At 35.7% G+C, this 23119-nt stretch overlaps 1 protein-coding gene across 4 annotated transcripts in view; it reads left to right on the top strand.

Annotated features, from left to right (window-relative positions):
- The window catches only part of LARP4B (La ribonucleoprotein domain family member 4B), a 161879-nt gene that overhangs the window by 124932 nt on the left and 13828 nt on the right, over positions 1-23119 (top strand). For 2 of the 4 annotated variants that reach the window (XM_027841047.1, XM_027841046.1), the window contains exons 11-17: positions 697-803; positions 1612-1863; positions 2560-2605; positions 8462-8626; positions 16465-16589; positions 17251-17362; positions 18522-22799. In XM_027841047.1, the coding sequence (XP_027696848.1) occupies positions 697-803; positions 1612-1863; positions 2560-2605; positions 8462-8626; positions 16465-16589; positions 17251-17362; positions 18522-18821 (1107 nt within the window). In that variant the 3' untranslated portion in view covers positions 18822-22799. Of the gene's footprint in view, positions 1-696; positions 804-1611; positions 1864-2559; positions 2606-8461; positions 8627-16464; positions 16590-17250; positions 17363-18521; positions 22800-23119 lie in introns of those variants that run through there. The other 2 variants (XR_003567214.1, XM_027841048.1) reach the window with 2 other exon arrangements.

Raw genomic sequence — 23119 nt, 5'->3', positions numbered from 1 at the left:
AATTTTTGTCTTCTTGGATCCTTTTACCACTTTCTTGGTGTATTGAGTCTTGTATTATTCCAGAATCTTGTTAACGCCTTAAGCAGGAGACCTATAGGCTTTTAGAGCTCCGCATTGTAGGCTGATCCAGTGCAAAGTGTGATCACTGCCCCTCGGGTTTTTTGCCCTGAGTTCTCGACCTGAGATTGTGTCTGAGAAATATACCTGTGGGCTTCTGTGTGGTTGGAATATCCAGGAGACTGCTATTGGACTCAGTCACTATCTGCCAGCTGGAAAGTTTTGCAGGTTCAGAGTGATGGAACTGCAGGTTACTCTTTGGTCTAGGATTTCTGCCCTGGTTATTCAGCTTCTTGCTTCAGACTGGCCTGGAGGCTGTAGCTGAAACCCCACTGGGCTCTTGGGGTTTAGCGCCATATAACTACTGTTTGTTTCTAAACTTAGATCTAGCTCACTACACAGCTTAGGATCTAACACTGCTACTAAAAAAAAAAAATAGTATGGACAGTATGAATATGGAAATAGGCTATCATGTTTGACTACATTAGGACATGATACTGAAATGTGGAATAATAAATTGTCTTTATATCCTTTGTCATAAAATATTAAATGAAACTAAATTAACAAATTGTTTTGGTTGCTGTTTTCTGCCTCTTCCTCTTTACCTCTCACTCCCCTACCCCTACCCCCCACATCTAGGTAACACCATTTCCAAATACTGGATTTATCAATGGGTTTACGTCTCCCACCTTCAAACCTGCAGCATCTCCCCTAACTTCACTCAGACAATATCCTCCTAGAAACAGGTAAGTCAAAAGACTCAAGTATTTTCCTTCTCCACTCTCACCACTTTCTTCCCGCTCTCTGCCCCTTCTAGCCCAAGTTGAATATAAGCTCTTTAATGGCAGGAACTATTACATTTTTGTGTCTCCATGTCCCTGGCACCTGACATATAGTAGGTGCTTAAATTGAATTTATAGTTTTATTTGTATACTTAAAGTAGAAATAGTATTACCATAATAGCTTTCTTAAAGACTTCAAAAATCCTGTAAATGTATCTGTTTATTCTTTAAAATAGAGTCCTAAACTTAAAAGTTAAATGCTTAAAGTTAGATGAATGAGGTGCAAATTTTTAACAGTTAAGCTAACAAAAGTTCCTTTTGTATACCAGAAATCATAATCACAGACAATGAAAATTATTTAAGGAGGACACTCACACTATTCCGTAGAGAAATGGACTTAGTTGATATTCACATACATGCAAAGGATATGTTAGATACCTATCTAAATGGTGGTTACTGTCCAGCAATGGCTTCCTGAACAGGTTTCACTTAAAATGAATACCTTAAGAACAAAACTGAATTAAAGGATTCATAAGATGTGGTATGAAATTTTTCTATATTGATGGGGAGAATGAACTGTTTTGTGGTGGGTTGACTTTTTTAAATGAAATTACATTTCCCTTGAGAAAGATAATTATTAACTACATTTAACTATTAGATCTATGTTGAGATATATTTCAAAAAAGCTTGAACAAAGTCTTGACAAAACTACTGAAAACTAGGTTTTCAGTGATAATCAAAGAATTAAAGATATATACAAATATATTTGCAGGAATCCTAGCAAATCACATCTACGACATACGCTACCTACTGCAGATAGAAGACCTGGACTCTTAGAAAGTCCTACAATATTTAATTTCTCTGCTGACCGCTTAATTAATGGGGTCCGGAGTCCACAAACAAGGCAACCAGGACAGAACAGAACACGGATGCAAAACACTTCAACTTATGCCAAGAGGGATATTGGAATTGGACGAATGGAGCAGAATAATCTTGAATCCTCTTCAGTTTTAGGCAGAGGAAGGTAAGTTATATAGAATTAAGTGTACTTTATCTCATGAATTTTTTCAATCCAAAAATATCTTTGAATTCTAACTTTTAACCATAACTTAGAACAAAGGATGTGATGTGTACTACAATAGTACCGCATCATTTACATATATTTGATGTTGTATTGGTCATTCATTATATCTTGGAAGCTACTATTTCAGCGAATCCAACTTTTGTCCCTGTTGTGCTACCAAACTGCTGTGGTGAAGGAACTTAATTAACTTTGAAGTACAATTGTTCACAGTCACTTTATCTGATGAATTTGATGATTTCCAAGAGCACACCTATTCTTTGCTAACTTTATTCTTTACCTTGTACCTGCTTAGCAAAAACTCACTTGTGATAAACTGTATTCCTTAACTTTCTATGTGTACTATTGCTGACTCTCACACATCTCTCAATCAACCAACCCTCCTAACTTATAGCCTCTGTCTTTTTTTTATACGTAATTTATCATTTCTACCCCCTGAGAAATTCTATAGAGAAGTGGGCTTTTTTTTGACAGATGGCTTTCTAATTCAGATTTTAAAGAATAGTTTATAATCTAAAGTAGTCTTTGTGGAAATTTGGAAAAGAAGTAAGGATGAAATATGGTTTCTTTACATGTATCTGGGAAGCAAGCATTTTTCCAAGGCTGTAGTTTTAATGATTGGTTGTTCTTCTCCCCTAGGAAAAATTCCTTTGGCTTTCGAAAAAAAAGAGAAGACAAGTTTACAGTGAGTAAATATTTGTAACTATTTTTTTAGTTATATTTTATTATATTTAGTCTTGAAAGCATGAAAAGCTAATTATACCCAAACTGTATATATATGATTAAAACTTTCTAAGGTGTTTACCTTAGAATTCTGGATTTCCAATTGATAATAATGATTAAGCATCAGTAAAAATTTTTGAAAATTTATAAACAGGGCCATCTAGGGAGCGCAGTGGATAGAGCACTGGCCCTGGAGTGAGGTGGACCTGAGTTCAAATGCAGCCTCAGACACATGACACTCACTAGCTGTGTGACTCTGGACAAGTCACAATTGCCTTACTCAAAAAGAAAAAGAAAATTTGTAAACATAGTATAAAATAAAACACAACTAATATTTGACCAATCAAGCAAAGTAGGAGATAGTTTGGAGTACTTAAAAATATAGTTGCCAGGGCAGCTAGGTGGCACAGTGGATAGAGTTCTGGCCTTCAGGTCAGGAGGATGTGAGTTCAAATCCAAGTCTCAGACACATGACACTTAACTAGCTGTGTGACCCTGGGCAAGTCACTTAACCCCAATTGCCTCACCAAAAAGCAAAATATATCTATACGTGTGTGTGTGTGTGTGTGTGTGTGTGTGTGTGTGTGTGTGTGTGTGTGTGTGTTTGGTCATTGATGAATGTGAATTGAGGAACAGTGCTTGTCTTGAGTTCAGAAATGCTTTTTCTTTTCCCATAAACTTGTTAAAAAAATGTGACATGGTAGTGTTGCCAATTCATTTTAGCAGAGAGAAAAGTAGATTGGTCATTGCAATTCACCCCCCTGTTTCTCTGCTCTGAAGTAAATTTAGAATCATTTCAAATTTTTCCAGAAATTTTTTAAAAACAGTTTTTCCCTACCAGTGTATTTTTTGTTTTCAAGGGGAGGGAGGTAGAGAGAGGGAAGCACTTTTTATACCTTAAAGTGTTATTTAGATGTATGGTTATTACTCTTTGCACATGCACAGTGCCAACTTTTAGAAAGCTATTTAATAAAATTTAAAACTGTTGGTCTATTCTGACTCGAACATAATATAATCTGCCAGATCAAGCTTTTTGTTTCGATTATTTTTTAAGGTTTATTTGTTTGACAAGTATTTGAGTGCCTGTGGATATTAATGAGAGAAAGAATGATAAATAAAACACTTTATTAGAGGTTTACAATCTAGAATATACATAAATGATTCTTATACAAACTAGTGTCTAAATTTTCATTTGAGTATAGGTAAGTGCTATTGGACTTCAGAGGAGGAATAAGATAACTGTGGTCAGGAACAGTTGTATGGCAGAAAGTGAAATTTGATAGGCAAAAGAAGATATTTTAGGTTAAGATAGTGCATTTTTAAAAGCATGGGAGTAGAAAGGTGAAAGGTAGTTAGTTATAAGGAGTTAGTTCTAATAGTTGAATTTGATCCTAGAATGATAGACTCAAGACTGGAAGAGACCATGTGAAATCATCTGATTCAGCCCACTATTTTCAGGTGTGTGGATGACTACACCGTCTTTAATAGCTAGTGCTATATTATTTTCTTAGAATCTTCATGAGTGAATAATTCACAACTTCCTTTAGTTCAATGATTTTACTGTTTGACAGAAAAAAAATGTTTTTCCTAGTCTAACTCTGTCCTTTATGAGTATCATTTTAAAAATCACTCTTAACTTTTGCTTAGTTTACAAAGTACTTACTTTGTATGTAACACTTTACTTATTGTTCTAAAGAAAGTCTATTCTAGGTCTGAAATTATGTGGGTTCTAGTTATAGAATTTGACAAATACAATACAGTAGTACAACTTTTTTACAGAGCAACATATCAATAAGTATAAATGTTTTTGTTGTTCAGTCGTGTTCAACTATTCATGACCCTGTGGACCATAGCACCACTGGCCCTTCTGTCCTCCACCATCTCTCGAATTCTGTCGAAGTTCATGTTCATTGTTCTCTTATCCTTTGCCATCCCTTTTTCTTTTTCCTTTTCCTTTTCAGTCTTTCCTACCATCAGGGTCTTTTCCAGTGAGTCCTGTCTTCTCATTATGTGGCCGAGATATTTGAGCTTCATCTTTGGTATTTGACCTTTCAGTAAATAGCCTGAATTAATTTCTTTAAAGTTTTGACTCATTTGACTTTCTTGCTGTCCAAGGGGCTCTCAAAAATTTTCTTTATTGCCACAATTTGAAAGCATCAATTCTGCAGTGCTCAGCTTTCCTCTCTCACACGTTGTTATCCAACTTTCACAGCCATACATTGTTACTGGAAAAACCATAGCTTTGACTCTCTGGACCTTTGTTGGTAAGGTCATTATGCCTTTGCTTTTTAGTATGCTGTCTACATTCAGTTGACACTTTTTTGAGCATCTACTGTATTAGAGAGATATACAAAGGTGACCAACATATTGCCTCTGACCTTGAAGCATTTACAGTTTAGTGGAAAGGAATAAGAAATACAATACAAAGTAGAGTATAAATGTTTTTAAGAAGTATAGAATATGGTGACAATTTTAGGATCCATGGGAGATCACTTACTTGCGGGGAAAGGTTATTTACCATTAGGTTAATCTCAGAATCAGAGAAGTGGTTCACAATAACATTTTAATGAGTAAAACCACATCTAACTCAGTTTGAATAAGAATCTTAAATCATATTGTTTAATATTTTGTGGAAAGAACTCACTTGATAAAGCAAAGATAATGTGTTCCCCCAAAAATCAAAGTATTTAGCGTTACTTATACACCAGTCACCAGAATCTGTTGGAAGTAATAATAGTGGTGATTTGGAATGTAATTTGTTGTCATTTTAGCTTTGTGCCTGACCTTATGTTAAGGGTCCTAATATCTCCCAGTTCCTTCTTTTCCTTCAGATGTAGGGAAAGTGATAGCATGTTGTTTGAGAATGAGCCTTGCCACCATGTGATTATTCTTGTGGTCATAACAACTCATGAAGCTGTTTACTATTTCCTTAGTTTGGACCTGCTTACAGAAGGTAATAACAAGAACATTTAAGAAGAAAAGCTAAGAAATCTTAGGTGTTTTTGAAGTGTATTAATTAACCTTTGCTTAAGTGCTCTCCTATTAGAGAACTGGGGATATTTCCAAAACTGCTCAGTAACTCAAGGAACTATAATACAGTCATTTTGGGATTACATCTTCTGTTATAATTTAGCTAAAGGCCAGCCAGTCAACAAGCATTCCTTAATTACCTGTTATGTGTCAGCCACTGTGCAAAGTACTGTTGGTACAAAGAAAAGCCAAAAAAACAACAACAACAAAAAAAAAACCCAGTCCCTTCTCTCAAGCAACAGCAGTCTAATGGTAGAGACAAAATGCAAGAATTATATATATAAACAAATTGTGCACAAGATCATGAATAAAGATCAGAAAAGGGATTGTAAAAGAGATGTGAAGGAAGCCAGGAAAGCTAGGAGACCAGAGTTGAGGAGTGAGAGAGTACCAGGTATGGAAGATGGCAGGTAAAAATGCCCACAGTTAGGCAGTGGAATGTCTAGCACAAGGAACAACAACAGAGGAACCAGCATCATTCAGTCTCAGAATATAAGAACACTGGGAAGACGAGAAGAGGCCAGGTTATAGAGAACTTTAGAAGTCAAACAGGATTTTATATTTGATCATGGAGGCAATAGGGAGCCAAGGTGGGAGAGAGAGTGGGGGGGGTGGGGGTGGAAAGAGGTGACATGGTCAGACTTTGCTTTAGGAAGTTCAATTTGACAGCTGAATGAAGATGAACTAGAGTGAGGAGAGTATTGAGGCAGGAAAGTATCCAACTGAATATTGCAATAATATTCTAGGTAGCATAGGCATGAGGTGATAAGAGCTTGCACTTGGGTGGTAGCAATGTTAGATATGAGTTCAAAAGTTGCTATAATCAAAAATTTCATCACCTAGCAGACAGCCTGGTGCGATTCTGTAGACTGAACTTGACAGTTCATTTGTAGCCATCTCTTGGTGTATAATCAAAGCTTTTCCAGCTTGGTAGAACCTTCCAGACAAGTGAAGCCTCTGAAAATGAAAGGAGTCATCAAGATGACCTCTGAGGTCCTTTCTAATTCAAAATCTGTTACCCTGTAAAAGATTCACAAGATTTTGTATGTACTAGAATATTGTATTATATTCTAATAAGAGTAAAAATTGTGAGGAGTCAAGAGGTGATGAATGAGCAAGTAACATGCTATCAGCAAGCTGTAGAACTGATACCCAAGCCTGTTTTTAGGAGCATTATTTCAAAAATTTTCAGGACCTTCACTAGTCACATAAATGATAGTTTTTTACTCCAGTCATTTGACTGCAAATTCATTGTTACTTCTGCTGTACCACATTGCCCTCTTCTGGCTAATAGTGTTTGGAAATATGGTCTCTATCACATGACTAAGTAAAATAATTTTTGTAAGCAATGATCTACTATCATTGAAGTCTAAGCTATGGATGAGCATGGATTTTTTTTTAGGATTTGGTTTTTCCCTTCTTTAGCTTGATTTTGATCTTAGGTCTTTTCCTTGGTTAGAAAGATTTTCATTATTATGGATTTCTGATTTTTGCCCTCCTTTTCACATTCCTTCTGAGTAAAATTTGGGTTAGCCTAGCTGACCAATGTCCTGTTACATTTATAACTTTTCCTTTTCTGTTCTTTGTTTTCATAACTGAAGACTCCATAGCTCCAAATCGGTCTTTGGCCCATTAAAGTAGGTATCCAATAAATATCCAATATCCAAGTCCCTTCAGCATGCCAGGCAGTGTGCCAAGTGCTGGGATATAAACAGTATATTGATATTCTAAAAAATAGATGTCCTGTTTTTAGCTGAGATTTTGGACTTGCATAAAAAATTATAAATTATTCGAAAGATATAATGAGCACAGTTTAACCGTTATTTTAATAACCGAGTGCATCAGTTATTATACTGTAACAAAATAATTATTTCAAATGATATTGAGGGGTGTGTTCATTCACTAATAGTTCCATTCTACTATGCTTTTTCAGTTCTTATGAATTTTTAAACAGCTTTTTCTCTTCTCAAATGATTTTTGTCGTTAATATTATTGATGCCTTTTTTTTTTGCATCAGACATTATTGAGCCATGCCTCATATTCACCTGATCCTCTCAACCCCAGCCTTCCCTATGACAGAGTTACTAAGCAAAATTTCCTGACCCATTGACCTCATTTAAATGTACGTGCAAAATTCTACACCGATGGTGCCCCACCCCCTGCCCCATTTCTCCAGTGAAAGAACAGAAATATATCTTTCTTCCTCTTTGAGGTAAAGAGTGGTTATTATAATTACATGGCAATTGTAAAGCCCTTATTCATTTTTAGGAGCTAAATCTAAACAGTCTTCCCACCATGCTTAAGATTTCTTTTTGATCTGCTATCAACTAAGATACCAGATAACTAAGCTTATCAAAATGAGAGCAAATTGAATGTAAAGGACCTTTTAGATAGAAATGCTTAAGCTTTTGTTCATAAATTCTCTAATGCATATTTTGACCTCTTAGAGGTCTTTTTTGGTGTACTTATTTCCTGATTTTTCAACTATGTTCAAGGTTAAACCAATAAACACTTATTAAGCACTTAGTGCTAGGCCCTGTGCTATGAATATAAAGAAAGACAAAAACAAATGACAGTCCTTGCTCTCAAGAAGCTCATGGTAGAAATTGTTTTAGCATGATGTTTAAGGATGAGGATGTTGATTTAATTTGGATGTAAAGCTTGAGATATTAAACTGAGACTTTTTTAGACTCCCTGACTCATAGCCGTAGTACCCCCATTCATCTCTCTGTGAGTATTGTAATTTCCCTCCCCCCCATTAAATATTAACTTTGTTTGTTTGTTACAGAGAAGTCAGACTCAGTCTCCAACACCACCAAAACCTCCATCTCCTAGCTTTGAATTAGGCTTGTCTAGTTTTCCACCTTTACCTGGAGCTGCAGGCAATTTGAAGACAGAGGATTTATTTGAGAACAGGTTGTCTAGCATGGTAATGGGAACATCAAAAGAAAGAGTAAGTAATATGTATTATAAAAGGGGGAAAATTATAAATACTTTGGATATACTCTCCCATGCTTGTTTGTATAATGTTTGTATGATGAAGGCATCTTCTTAGATTATATGTCACTAAATGAAATAGAGGAAAAGACACTCAAAACTATTTCCAACCCAATGCTGTGGCATGTAACTAACTCTAGCAGCTATAGCAAGGTAAGTGGAGAATTGGCCTTGAGTTGGGGAGATCTGGGCTCATGTGTCAATTTACCTCTCTGGGCCTCAGGCCTCTCTAGTAGTTAGCTCAATATCACCTTCCAACTCTAAAATAAATCTCATTTACAACATTGGGTACCAAAACAAAATGTGTCTAAAATACACTGTTTTTGTGCCTCCCTTTACTATAAATTCCACCTCTCGGCAGTGCCTGGATGTTGCAGTGTTCCCCAGTGGACACTAACAGGCTTCTGTTCCTAGGGTAACAACTAGGAATGAGATTGAGATTTAGCTCTGGATTTATAACACATGCTTTTGGCTACTAACTCACCCCAAATTCTCAGCTCTTGCCTCCTGTCTGAATTTCCTCAGGTTGTACCTCCCCTTGCTCCTGCCCTCTGTGAATCTGGACTTTTGGGCCTTACAGAATGCAGTATCACCAACTACCTGTACTTAATTGAGGCATTACAACAGCCATAGACTCCATGCCAGCTTGGCTGTGCCAAGTCTTCACACTGCTCTGGCAACCTGATTTCCTACCTTCCCTATCTCAGAAGCTTGGTGATCCAGTCCAGCTATACATTATCCTCTTAACCTGGAGTACTTGGCCTTGCCAAGCCCCAGACTTGTGTTATTCACACCATCTACTTCTACTCCTATTTTTATTAAATGAAGCTCTGGAGAAAATCAACAGACCGTGCTTATTTGAAGTGGCTACAAATTTATGTCACATACTCTTAATTGGGTTCTGCCTATAGCAAGTTACCCCAGTCACCATTGTGGCTATTCCAGACCTTCTTTTCCTTCCTTAACTCTCCTTTGGCACCCTCTCCCCCAAATCTCTTAGCAGAGGACTTGACCTCCTACTTGCTAAAAAATTGAGAAAATTCATTGAGCGGTTTCTTTTATCCCTTTTCCTCATCTCACATCAACCAACTATCTCCTTCATTCCTGTATCTCATGAAGAAGTGGTCGTCCTCCTTTACAATGCAAACTCTCATCCACGTACAAGTGATCCCATTCCATTGTCTTCTCTAGTTGATTGCCCCTTTGATCATTATACCTCTATCACTAATCTTCATTCTCTGTGTTTACTAGTTGCTTCCCTGCTACCTACAAACATGTTCATGTCTCCCTTATCCTTGAAAAATCTTCACTTGATCCAACCATCCACAACAGCTTTCGTCCTTTAGCTTTCCTCCCTTTCTCATCTAAGCTTTTTGAGAAAGCCATCTCCAGTGAATGCCTCCACTTCCTCACCTCCGTCTCTTGTAAACCCTTTGCAGTTTGGCTTCTAGCATCATCATTCTACTGAAACTGCTGTCTTCAAAGTTGCCAGTAATAGCTTAATTGCCACATTTAATGGTCTTTTCTCAATCCTCATCCTTCTTAACCTTTCTGCAGCTTTTGATACTGTTGATGACCTTCATCTGACTACTGTCTAGGTTTTTATGACACTACTTTCTCCTGGTTCTTCTCCTTACCTTTCTGATTGCTCTTTCTTCTCTTTTGCTGGATGTTCATCTAGATGGCACACATTAATTATAGTAATTCCTGGCCTTTCTCCCTCTTTGCTGTCTTAACTTTGTGATCTCATCAGCTTCCAAAGATTCAGTTATCCCTGTGTAGATAAATTCTCAAATCTCTTAATTTGGCCTAAACTCTCTCCTTCTTAATTATCACCAACTACCTGTTGAACACCAGTAGCTGGATGGCCCACAGACACATTCAAATAAAATGCATTATCTTTTCACTCAAACCCTCCCCCTTTCCTAACTCTCTTATTTCTTTTGGTTCATAATTTCCTTACCATTCTTAACTCTTTACTCTCACTCGGTCTTTTCCCAAATCTTGTCATTTCTACCTTCAAACATGTCTTATATATGTCCCCTTCTCTCTGCTCCTACAGCTGTTGATGGAGTACCTTATTGCCTCATACCAGGACTATTGCAGTAGCCCTCTGATTGGTCTCCTTACCTCAAGTCTCTTCCCATTCTTATCCACCCCCTACTCAGCTGTCAAAGTGATCTTCTTAAAGCGCAGGTTAGAGCATGTCACTCCTTTTACTCAAACTCCATTGACTCCATATTCCCTCTAGAATGATATGTAAAATTCTGTCTTTTAAAGCCCTTTACATCATGACCCCTTTCTACCTTTTCAGTCTTTTTACAATTTACCCTCTTCCCCATAATCTACAATCTAGTGTCCCCTGGCCTCCTTGGTATACCTCTCACACTGCAATCCATTTTCATTGACTGTCTCCTGTTGGTGAAATGTCCTCCCTCGCCTCCTTTACCTACTGGCTCCCTTCAAGATTCAGCTCAAATCTCACCTTCTATAATAAGCCTTACCCAAACTCATCCTCTTCTAGTGCCTCTTCTTGAGATTACCTTGCATTTATACTCTGATATATTGTATGCATTGTAGTTCTTTGCTTATTGTCTCCACTATTAGAATGTGAGCTGTTGGAGACACAGGATCTCTATGGTTTTTGTTTGTTTTCCTGTTGCTTAGCACAGTGCTTCACATATGATAAGTGCTTAATAAATGCTTGTTGATGATGCTGATGACTTCCTAATGCACTTTGAAAGCACGCTGTGAGGAAAGACTTATAATTCATTTTATGTAAAAAGGTGGTTTTTTGCTGTGCCCAACCCTTAACCTTTCAATTTAGTAATCAAGATTTGCAACCAAGCCATGACCATTATATGAATGTATTCAGGAAAATCAACAACATGTGATACTTAGATATGGATTTCAAATATGATATAAATTATAAATTCTTAGGCACCAAATCTGGAAGCATTAATGAAACTAACATGGAAAAATTCTATTACTTTATTTTCTTTTACAATAACTATACAAGGGTATAGTTAACAAGTTAACATATAGCTGGCCTCATTGTGACTCTGGGCAAGTCAGTTAAGTTCTCAGTGCCTCCAGGTCGCCGTCTCATAAGAAGAATAGAAGGGAACAGGCAGTTATTAAGTACCTACTGTGCGTGTCAAATACTGTGCTAAGCACTTTTACAAACATTATCTCATTTTATCCTCTCAATGACCCTGGTAGGTAGGTGTTATTATTGTTCCCATTCTACAGGAAACTAAAACAGGCAAAGGTTAAATGGCATGCCCATGATGACACAGCTAGTAAGTTATCTGAGACTAGATTTGAACTCAGGTCTTCTTGACTCCAGGTCTACCTCTCCATTCAATATCCTATCAAATTGCAAGGTAGTTGTCAGTCTGTGTTAGAAATAGAGCATCCTTATGGAAGAATATCTTACACTAAAATCACACATTCAGGCAGAAAAAAGTAACTTACGTGCTACCCCACTAGAATTTTGATACCAACCAACAGAATAGCCATAGTTGTTTAGCTTTACGATTACCAAACTATATACTACTGGTGAACTCAGGTGCATGATGGGATAATTTAATTTTTTGAGAGAAAAAGTCACTAGATTGCTTTTGATATTTTTGTTTTTTTAACATATATTTACATACATATTAATATATTTACATATATTAAAATTTTTTACATATATTTGATGATATTTAAAATGAGTATTTGGCCTAAGGGCACCATGAAAAAATTGTTTAGACACTGAGAGTACCACTAACTTAGTTTGTTAGCTTAGGGAAACAGATCTACTTTTCTATCTTCATCGTCACATCCTTTCAATTGTTAAAAAATACAGGAAGGAGCCATTGATAGTCCTTTGTGTTTCAGAGTCCTGATGTATCCATATACGTGTACTTAAACTCATTATATCTATACCTAGGTTTATGGTTTGTTTTTTGATCCTTTCATTATCACTTTATGCATTTGATACTTAGATCTGTAAATTTGCTGTTATGAGTACTTCTTCCATTGATACTGATAATTAGCCAAGATATTTGTAGACAGTTTGTCTCAGGTCATTACCAAAATAATACATGACCTGATTGCTAGATTTGTGAGTATAATCATTTCTAAGTTTAGCCAGGTCATTGTTCAGACAAGAGACATCCAGCTTCTCCTCAGTGGACCAAGATTTGAAGCCATTCTAGTCTGGCAGGATCACCCACCCAGAACTCAGATTTTGTTGATATAGCCTTCGATAAGCCAGCATTGTATCCATGCCATTGTTGACGTATAGGGGTAAACTTGAATGGAAGAATTTTAAGGCAGAATAAAGTTTAGAATGCAAAACTGTTTACTTCAGAACATTTATGTGTCCACAATCATTTTTTTTCCAAATTATGAAAGACTTTCTTCCCCCCCCAAAAATTTATTTTTTATTTATTTTAAAGATTCTTTTCCTTTTAAATCTTGAGTTCCTAATTCTCTCTCCCCCACTTACTGAAGACAAGCAAAATGTTATCAGTCATATGTGTGAAATCATGTAACACATATTTCCATATTAGCCATATTGCAAAAAAAAAAAAAACACCACAGAAAAATAAAAAAATGAGAAAATTGTCCTTTAGTTTATCTCAGTTCTCTCGGTGAAGGTGGGCAGCATTTTTTTCATCATGAATCCTTTGCAATTGTTTTGAATTATTTTATTGATTAGAGTAGCCAGGTCTTTCACTGTTGATCATCATTACAACATTGCTCTTACTGTGCGCAGTGATCTCCCAGTTCTTCTCACTCACTTTGCATCATGTTCATATGGGTCTTAATATATTTTTCTGAAGCTACACTGCTAATTTTCTGGCATCACTCTCATTTCTTTTCCCAGTTTTTTCTTTACTACTCTTATCTCTCAATCACTTCCAGGAATTCTCATCGTATAGTTAGCATTTTTCTTTGAGGCTTTGGTTGTATTTGTTTTCACATTGTTGTCTTCTGAGTTTGTCTTCCTTGCCACTGTAGTAGCTTTTTATGATCGAGTCCCTTTTTTGTTGTCGTTGCTGTTGTTTTCAGCTTATTTCTTGACTTTGAACTTTATGTTACAGTTAGGCTCTGTTCACCTGGGATTGGGGAGGCACTGTCCCAAGCTTCAGACTTTTTCATGCTGCTGTTTTCAGAGCTAGTTCTAGGGGTCTGCAAGTTTTTGGTGCCTCCAAGGTAGGAAGAGGTATGGTCGCTGCTCTCCTGGTCTGTGCTCTCATCTTTACCAAAGAAGGGTCCCTGGTGTCCAGCAGCTGCAGGTACTAGCACTCCTCTCTGCTTTGGAGCTGTGACCAGGGCCCCTGCTCCCTTGTAACAAACCACTAATCCTCTTCTCTGTCCTATAGAACTATACCCAGAAGTGTATATGGGCAATAGAGTTGCCAGTCAGTGCCAGATGTACCCAGTAGCAGCAAAGAGTCCCTCATCGCCTTTGGGCTAAGTTTCTGAAGCTGTTGCTGCCGCTGTCATAGCCACATCCAAGGTCTGCTGGTGCTATCTGCTGTCACGTGCACTCTTGGCTGGCCCTCACTCCACTGTCATAGAACTCTCTTGCCAACCTCCTAAATTGTTTTAGCCTGGAAAACGCTTCTCATTCTGACCATTTCTTGGCTGTGCCATTCCACAGTCTGATTTGAGGAGTTATTTTAAAAGTTATTTGGAAAGGAATGCTGTGAGAGGCTGGCTGATTTGCTGCCTATGTTTTCTGCCATCTTGAGTCTGTCCAGCCCACAATCAGTTTTGACATAGGTATTGTTACAAAACACAATTCATCCTTGCTTTCTCATCTTGTACCATTCTTGTCTATGTCCTTCCGTTTAACTCTTCATAGAATAACTAAAGCTTCAGTAGGTCTTCCTCTGTGTCTGTTTAATGCTTTGGGTGTAGCAGTGTAACACCTGGACTAGACATCCTTCTCACTGCATGATTAGCCAACCCCCTTTATCCAGTAGTAGATGTAATAATTGGTTTCTCTCTGCTGTTTCTAATGCACAAGTTATCTGTTGGCAGTAGACTTCATCGTTGTCACACTCATAGTTTTAATATACAGTTAGATTGTGAATTTCTCCCTCTATTCTCTCATTTAATGACACTGTGTCTTTCTGTTACATGAATGTACCAGTGTGTTTAGCTAATGCCTACCTTGAGATTCTTTTCTAATTTTTTACAATTAAAAGTAACACTGCTACAAATGTTTCCACATAGGAAGTCCTTTTATATCACTTGTTCATTGCCAAATTCATATATTGTACCAATTTTTAATATCACCAATGACCCAAAACTCTAATATCAGTAAGCTTTAATTTTTTACGAATTTGGACGTGATGTGATACCTCAAATTTGTTTAAAGTTGTACATTTTAAAATTATTAGTAAGGTTAAAAATGTTTTTCAAATAGTTATTTACAGTTTGTTTTATTTTGTTTTGTTTGGAAAAAGGTCTATACCCATTCCTTCAGTCATTTTTCTACATTAGTGACTGGGTATTGCATTTATACATTTATACCAATTCCTTACAGATTCTGGATTTCAGATTTCTTTCTGGGAGGGAATACATTTCAGGCATGTTGGATTAACCATGCAAAAGCATGGACATGGGAGTTGGATTTCTTTAAAGGACTAAAAGCAAATAGGCCATTTAGTCTGTACTAGGGAGTTCCTAAAGAAGAAAAGTATGTAGGAAGCCCAGGAAATTTTCATTCTTATTATCTTCTTGATACTTTATAAGAATGATACCTGACTTATTTGTTTTTTGATATAATTCCCTTATCCAGTTATATAAAGTAACTTATTGGAATTTTTATTAGTAATGCATCAATGTGATATGTTATTTTGGATAGTATTGTCTACCTTTTTATGGAAAATTGCACTGTCAACAGAAGTATAAAATGTGATAAAAAATAAATTAATAAGAAATTACAGCAGTAAATGAATTTCAAACAGGAAATAATCTTGCCTATATTTTAACTTGGGAACAACTTAATACTCTAAGGTTAATATAGTTTGTTATAGTCTGCTACACTTCTTTTTCCTGTAGGAATAAGATCATCAACTTTAGTTATTATAATCTCCTGCTTCTCAAGAATAGAATGGTTCATTAGACTTTTGAGTGATCCATTCATGTCATCCCATTTTGTGCATTTCTTCTCTGTATCTTTTACGTAACACTTCCATAGAGGTTCCTACCTATGTTCTAGATTCCTTTCTCCGGTTGCTGTAATGTTTCACGTAAATCTGCATACTGCTCAGGCTGTCCATTAATTATAAATCATTATAATGATATGTTAATTACATTATTATATTATCTATTAACTACTTGACTGGCTTACTTCCTTTTCCTATCATTCATGTCCATAATGGTGTCTATAATAGTAAGGTAATTTTAATGTGGACCTTACCAGCACATTTCCTTATTTGAAATTTCTCTCTGATTCCTCTGAAATTTAGGGAATTCATAAAAAGGATAACTCTTCTATGGTATTTTCTTTCATTTGGTTTTATTAGAACAGAAGTTGGCAAACATATTTTAGTCCTTGCTCTTTCATTGTGTCCTGTGTCCCCATGCACTAAAAATGATAGCATTTCGCTGCTTCTGCCCCCTCATTCCAAATTATTTAGCATCACCATTATTGTCACAGGTTCAGTCAGCAGCGGACCCCTTTTTTAAAGTAGCCATAAAATGCTTTTTTATATAAAATCACTTATTGCTTGTACATCTTTAAAATGAACTGAATTCAGTTATTTTGTTTTTCCCTCTTTTTAGCCCCTGAATGTGGATGCAAGTACAAATACTATTCCTGCAGTAATGCCTAGAGAGCCATCAGTGTCAGGTTCTTCTGTTCTGTCAGCAGCCTATGAACAGTCTCCCTCCCCGGTCCAGTTACCTGAGTAAGGATTTGAATTTTCACAACTGTGTCTTTGGTTTTATTAATTTTGAATCCAGAATTAGAGAAGACATTAAAGATCTGTCTATTCACTATTAAAAAAAATGTTGTTTCATGGTAAGCTGTTAGTAAATGAAATAAATTTATTCTTTTTAAAATTATCTGATAATAAACCTTTAAAAATCATGAGAACTAAACCTGCCCTTCAAGTTGGGTATGTATGTCCTAATAAAAAACCTGTATTACTCCTTCAGAAGATATATAGATATAGATATAGTTGTTATTATTACATAGTTTTACTGACTATTGTTATTTGCTCATTGCAAATGTGTATGTATCAAAACAAAATCAAATTTCCTGCTTAGCTCTGTTTGTTTTATGTACTTGAAAGCAAATAATTTTTTTATTATTTAAATTGTCTCTGATTCTCTTATTAATGAAGTTTTGCTATATGTGGAAATAACTTTAGTTTCCTCATTATTTAAGTAATTGTGAGGGTGGTATATTTATTTTACATCCAGAGTCTATCTTCTGGTAGAATTCTGTATGTACAAATTAATTTTTTAACACTTTCTTATTACTTGGCTCTAATAATTGAACATCAGATATAGAAGTACAGGAATGTGTCCTTGTTTTTCAAATTTATATGTAACATTATTTTACAGAGAATCCAAGATTGTGGAAAACAAGCAGAGGGAAATGCACAGTGTGGAACGGCTTCCTTGTGCCCTTGCTCCCACTGCGTGTAGATCGGTGCAAGTCAATGGAGCTCCTGCAGTATGTCCCTAACACTTCCTTCTAAATTGCCTAATCTGTAATATAACTCTCCTGGGTACTGCTTGGGAGGCTTATTTTCACTAAGCTCTAATTTTTTTCTTCACCTTTTCTTCACCTTTAATTTTGGTAGTAGGGATGTTCTTTCAATTCACTTATTTTTCTTTTAATAGCTTTAGTGATCTGTCATTTATGGTTATGAATACAAATCAGCAACTTATCAGAAGTGGGCTTCCAAAGCTCTTCTGTATTCCCCCTTACGTCTCCCCTCATTGAGATGCTACCCTCTTTTTGTTGAGGGCACCGTTATCCTTGCAGAAACTCTGTCATTTTTTTATAATCATTCCCTTCCCAAATCTTGTCATTTCTACCTTCACAACATATCTTGCTTCCATCACCTTCTCTCCACTCACATGGTCAGCACTTTCATCAGGCCATAAATTTATCATTTATCACCTGAACTAACTATTGCAGTCATGTCCTAATTGGACTCCTGACATCAAATCTTTCTCTCTTCTCTAACTTCCCCGTAGCCTTCACAGTCTTTCTAAACCATGTTTCCCTTTTCTGTACAAACCCCTATCTCTAGCCCTCTGTGATTTTGAGGTAATAGAATTTCTAAGTAGTAGTCTGTCCCTAGTATTAATCATATTCAATCTTTAGAGAAGACTTGTAAATTACATGACATAGTACTAAGCACTCAGAAGCTCTTCAAAGTAGGTAGAGGAATTTTGACGTGGGTGAATTTTACTAGGCTTCTAATTTAGGATGTTATTTTTAGCTTCCCTGCAGAAAAATTAATAGAGGAAGGATTATATTCTACTATCTTTTTTTAGTACTTTCTCTTTTTCTGCATTTTCATCTTTTTCTTAGAAGCTTTTACTTGAACCTCAGAATTCTTGAGTTCATGTATAATTGGGCTAGAATAAGAAACAATCAATTCATGTTGTAATTTCATTATTGTTTTCTGAGCATTAACTAAAAAAACATTGACTTAACCTTAAATTTAGACCTTTTTAAATATAGAATCAAGTTGAAATTGTTATGTTCCAATATGTTTTGCTTTTATCTTCTGAGCTTCATTTACACTTAGGCAAGTTATTACTACAGAGTAATCATTTTGTGCTTATAATTTAAGAGTTGTTTGTTCCCAATTTCCCAGGAATTGAGAAAACCCAGTTATGCAGAAATTTGCCAGAGAACAACTAAAGAGCTGCCGCCTCCTCCTCCTCCTCCTTTGCAAGGTCAGAAAGAACAGAAGCCAAATTCTGCTGGCTGTGGGAAAGAAGAGAAGAAACCCACTGAGCCACCAGTGGAGAGATGCCGAGAACCCCCTCCTTCAAAATCAAATCCAGGACACCCCAAAGACCAGAGGAGACAGTCAGGCCGCAGATCCCCACCGCCAGCCCCTGGGAAGCGTTTAAATAAGGAACAGAGCACACCTCCCAGATCTCCCCAGTGAACCGTGTGCGTGTGTGTGTGTGTGTGTGTGTGTGTGTGTGTGTGTGTGTGGGGACTGTGGAAGAGTTCTATTTACCAAGGTTCCCATTCGGAATACGGAGCATGAGTTGCTGTTTAGGAGCTTGCAGTAGTACATGAGGCATGTGAAATGCCTTCAAGTTACTTTTCTTCTATGAAAAATTATTTTCCCCTCTTGAAAAACAGTCTATTTTTTCAGGATTTAATTGATCTAAACCTTATGTTTAGGTTGGTGCTTAACTGGAGGTGATGCATAAAGTCTGATTTTTTTTCAGGATAGAAAATGCATTTATCTTAACAAATTGATATTTTTTATTAAGCCTCCATGTGGCTATGAATGCAAGCTATATATATATATAGTGAGTTTTTCTAAATTAAGCAGAACTCTACTGCTTCATTTTTTTAAAAATAACTGGTCTGGAAGTACATACCTTAAAATGACTAAATAGACAGATGATGGCTGGTGACAGCTAGTATTGTGAGTGCAGGAAGAGCAGATAAATTTTACAAAATGCTGGCACATGTAACTGGGAGGAAATTTTTTATTAGGTTATTGTGACTCTTTTGGGCATAGGAACTTGCACTTTTGGGTTAACTAAATGGTTGGTTCTGGCATTTTAAAATTTTGATTGGTATTTGATCTTCAGTGTAAAACATCCTGTGGAGAGCACCATAGAGAATATGTTTGAGTTTTGATTTACTGCAAGCAAATAACCAGCTTCTCACTCCATATTAAAGTAGATTAGACTACATTTAACAAGTTCAAAGCACATTGTGAATAGAAGGAAAAACAATTCCATAAACTTTCATTGTGGAGAGGTGCCCATAGATATATGTTACTACAAGGTAGCACTGTCATGTTTTTTTGATAACCTGAAAGTTAGCATTCTTGGTCTGACACGGAAGCTGATACAAGTCACCACTGTACCTTCTGGTTCCCCCTTGTCCTATGCTCATACTTTGTGTAGATTTCTTTCAACTGCCCCAAGTGCTCTTTGAAAGAGTCCATATATTTAGTCAACTGAGGGTTGACGTCTTCCTGTACCTCCTAACATTGGCATATAGATGTAAAATTTTTTTAAGTGTGAGAGAATAGTGTTTGTTGGGGATTTTTTTTTTTTATGTGCTGGAGAAAAATCCCTGCTTTTCCTCTGAAATGAGGTTCCTCTTATTGATTCACTTCTAGAAGTGCTACACTTCTGAAGAACAAGGATGCACTAAATTAGCAAGTTTCTAATAAAGTTAAATATAAATTATTTTTGTTTTAAAATGCCTAAAGTTTTTCTTTAAGTATTCTAAGTAGCAGGCAGTTAAAATTATACTATTTCCTGCTAAATGTAACCATACAACTTATTCCATAAATGTTTATTTAAAAGAACTGATTTTTTTTTAAGAAATTATTTCCATCCAATATTTAAAGACTTGAATTTTATTTAAACTTGAAAATGACTTTGCCTTAACTTTTGTATAAGACAGCGTAGCGTTAATGAAGACTGGCCCACTGGGTTGGCATGAGTGGAATACAGGATTACTCAGTTGCCATATATATCTAGGGTCACTGGTTTTACTGAGTAAACTTACTGTAGAAAAGGTAATGGCAGTTTTTGTAATATACCTTAAAGATCTTAAACAGTTGAACTTTTTCAGATTGTTGAAAAATGCTGTAAATGCAAATAGTCAATACTGTATTAAATATGTGCACTTGGAAGTGTGTGCTTTGCTTGTACAGTTGTAAATAATCAGAACATATAAAAAGGTACCCTAAAGAAAAATCTGATAAAAATTATTGATATATTATAAATGTTGCTGTTGAGCTGGATGTAGATAAACTAAATGTTGTGGTTTGAGTATTACTTTAATTTGTTGATTTTTTTTTTTTTCCTTTTTCCTTTTCTTTTATTCTGGTGTGCTGAGCTGACTCTGCCTATTCACTGCAAAAGGGAAATGGGGGAAAATTTTTAATTTAAAAACCCTCAGATGTTTTCATACTCATCTTTAAAAGTGTGCATTTTATTCAGTATGAGTGTGTCTTGTAATATAATGTAAATAGACAATTGGCAGTCTAGTCAAGTATAAGATAAAAAAAAAGATGGTCCATTTAAATAATATTTGTGAATATGAAACTAAGCATAATTAAGAATGCCTTCTCCCTCCCCCTGCCAAAAATACTCCGATATTTATTTGATCACTTCTAATAGTATTAATACTCAAAAAGGTACAAAAATAGTATTCAGAAACTGAAGTGAGGAATATATAGTTGATTTCCTTTCATTTTCAGATAGCTGAGTAGAGAATCAAAATTAATTCGCTTCTTAAATCCAGATTAAATTGGACTGCAAGAAAGATTGTAATGGCAAGCTAAGACCTGATTACTTTTTAATATTGCACACTTTGTTGTGAGAGGAGATGGAACATGAACAACCGCAGTCATCACCAAGATTACCAAACCCATCAAGTCACTGGATTTTAATATTTATTTCCCCCCTCTGGACAGTGAACATGGCAGTTAGATTTGTATGTGGTTAAAGCCCGCTGTAATGATTTACTTTGTTTGCCTGCTGAACATGTAAAGCTCACCAGCTGCAAACAATTTATTAAAAAGGTCACTTAACAGCAACAGTATACAGCTAATAATTATAGTGAACTGGTACATTATAAGGTAATATATTGAGACCAGCAGGCTATGTTGTGCTGTTTTAATGTATTCTGCTGCCATTTGTACTAGGTCAATACACTGTAATTACTGCTTCCCCAGTAATAGTCTGTTGCATCCAGAGTTTAAACCTTGCTGTGATGTGGCTTTTATAGCTTTCTTTTTAATTAAGCAAAGGTGACATGCCAAATAGTTGTATGATAATACAAAAAAAAAAAAACTACAGTTACTTTGAGATTTTCCACTCACTGACAAATTGAAGCTATCAGAATAGAAAGTTGTGATGCTACATGCAGACTTTTGTGATGGGACATATAGCTTATAACTGTGGCTTTTATAAATTCATTTTTAAACCCTCCTAGCAAGCAGTATCTCTAGAATCAGAGATACAGCAATTAAAATTGGAATTTTTAACTTGTAAAATTGCGTGATAATACTTTTCAGAAGTATAAAAATAGTACAGAATCTGGCCCAATTTTCCCATAAATTAATTTAGAGTGGTGTAGTTGTATTTGAAGTTAGTGCCATGACACTTTAGATCAGCCCCCTTCATCATTGTTGGTCACTAGAAGTCACCTGATAACAGTGACGACAAACTTTTATTTTGTTATGTTATCTTTTAACATTTCAGCAGTTGTCATGAAAAAGGTCTTGTTTGAATGTGATTCATTGTTTCCCTAGAGCACCAGCTGTCTAGTGGTGCATACTGCTTTGTATCTCCTTTAGCTTGCTATGGTTAAGGGTTTTATGTGCTTTGTAACCTATTACACAAATAGCAGCAGACAATCAAAGATTTAAGGAGAGAGTCAACAGCTGCCAATTTGGGAAATGGAAGTGGAATATGGAAGCTTCATTGAGGGTTTTTGTTTTTGTTCTACTTTTTCCATTAAGACTGGAATCAAGCTTACATGTAAACTATTGATAATTTAAGTTTCTTTTTGTGTCAACAATGTAAAACTGTCTAATTTGAAAAATGTAGGTTATGAAAAATAAAGATTTAGGCATTGTTCAATTTTTCTTTTGATTTTTTTAAATTAAAATTTTCTTCAAGATTTTTTTTTTTTACTTTTTTTTTGTCTATTCACATTGATGTCTACATTAATGGAAAATAAGTTACCTCCAAATTGTTTGAATTATGGAAGTTTCTCTGACTTGTACATAATTCTAATTATTTATATGAACTGCCACATAAGGTTTTTTCAGTCTGGCTAAAGTTGTTTAAGATTGTTTAATGAAAAATAAAATTGAGCACTAAAATCAGAGATGTTCATTATGAAATAGTGAATTAAACCGAAGCCATAAAGAAAATGCAGAAATATCTCAGTACTGGTTTTTTTAAGTAATGAATTACATTCTCTTCCAAAGCATTGTCATCTAAGCCAGTTTGGATTACTGTTGAGTGTGCACATTGGTTTTCAGTTCCATGAAGGCATTGTATGAAAATGAAATCCGAAAACAAACTTATTCATCAGTTCCATAACAAAAGGTGATAGAAAATTATTATACTTGTTTATTTCCCCTCATTTGTGAAAGAAGAATGAATGAGGTTTTTTTTTTTAAGCTCAGCAGATGAATGGGTAGGTTTTGATGCTTACCAATTTGAAATAAATACTATGAAAAATAGCTAC

The sequence above is a fragment of the Vombatus ursinus genome, unplaced genomic scaffold (genome assembly GCF_900497805.2).
Source record: "Vombatus ursinus unplaced genomic scaffold, bare-nosed wombat genome assembly UNPS02014852.1, whole genome shotgun sequence".
In the NCBI taxonomy this organism is placed as follows: Eukaryota; Metazoa; Chordata; class Mammalia; order Diprotodontia; family Vombatidae; genus Vombatus; species Vombatus ursinus.
The sequence above is the reverse complement of the archived record's forward strand: the minus strand, read 5'-3'. Positions and strand labels throughout refer to the sequence as shown.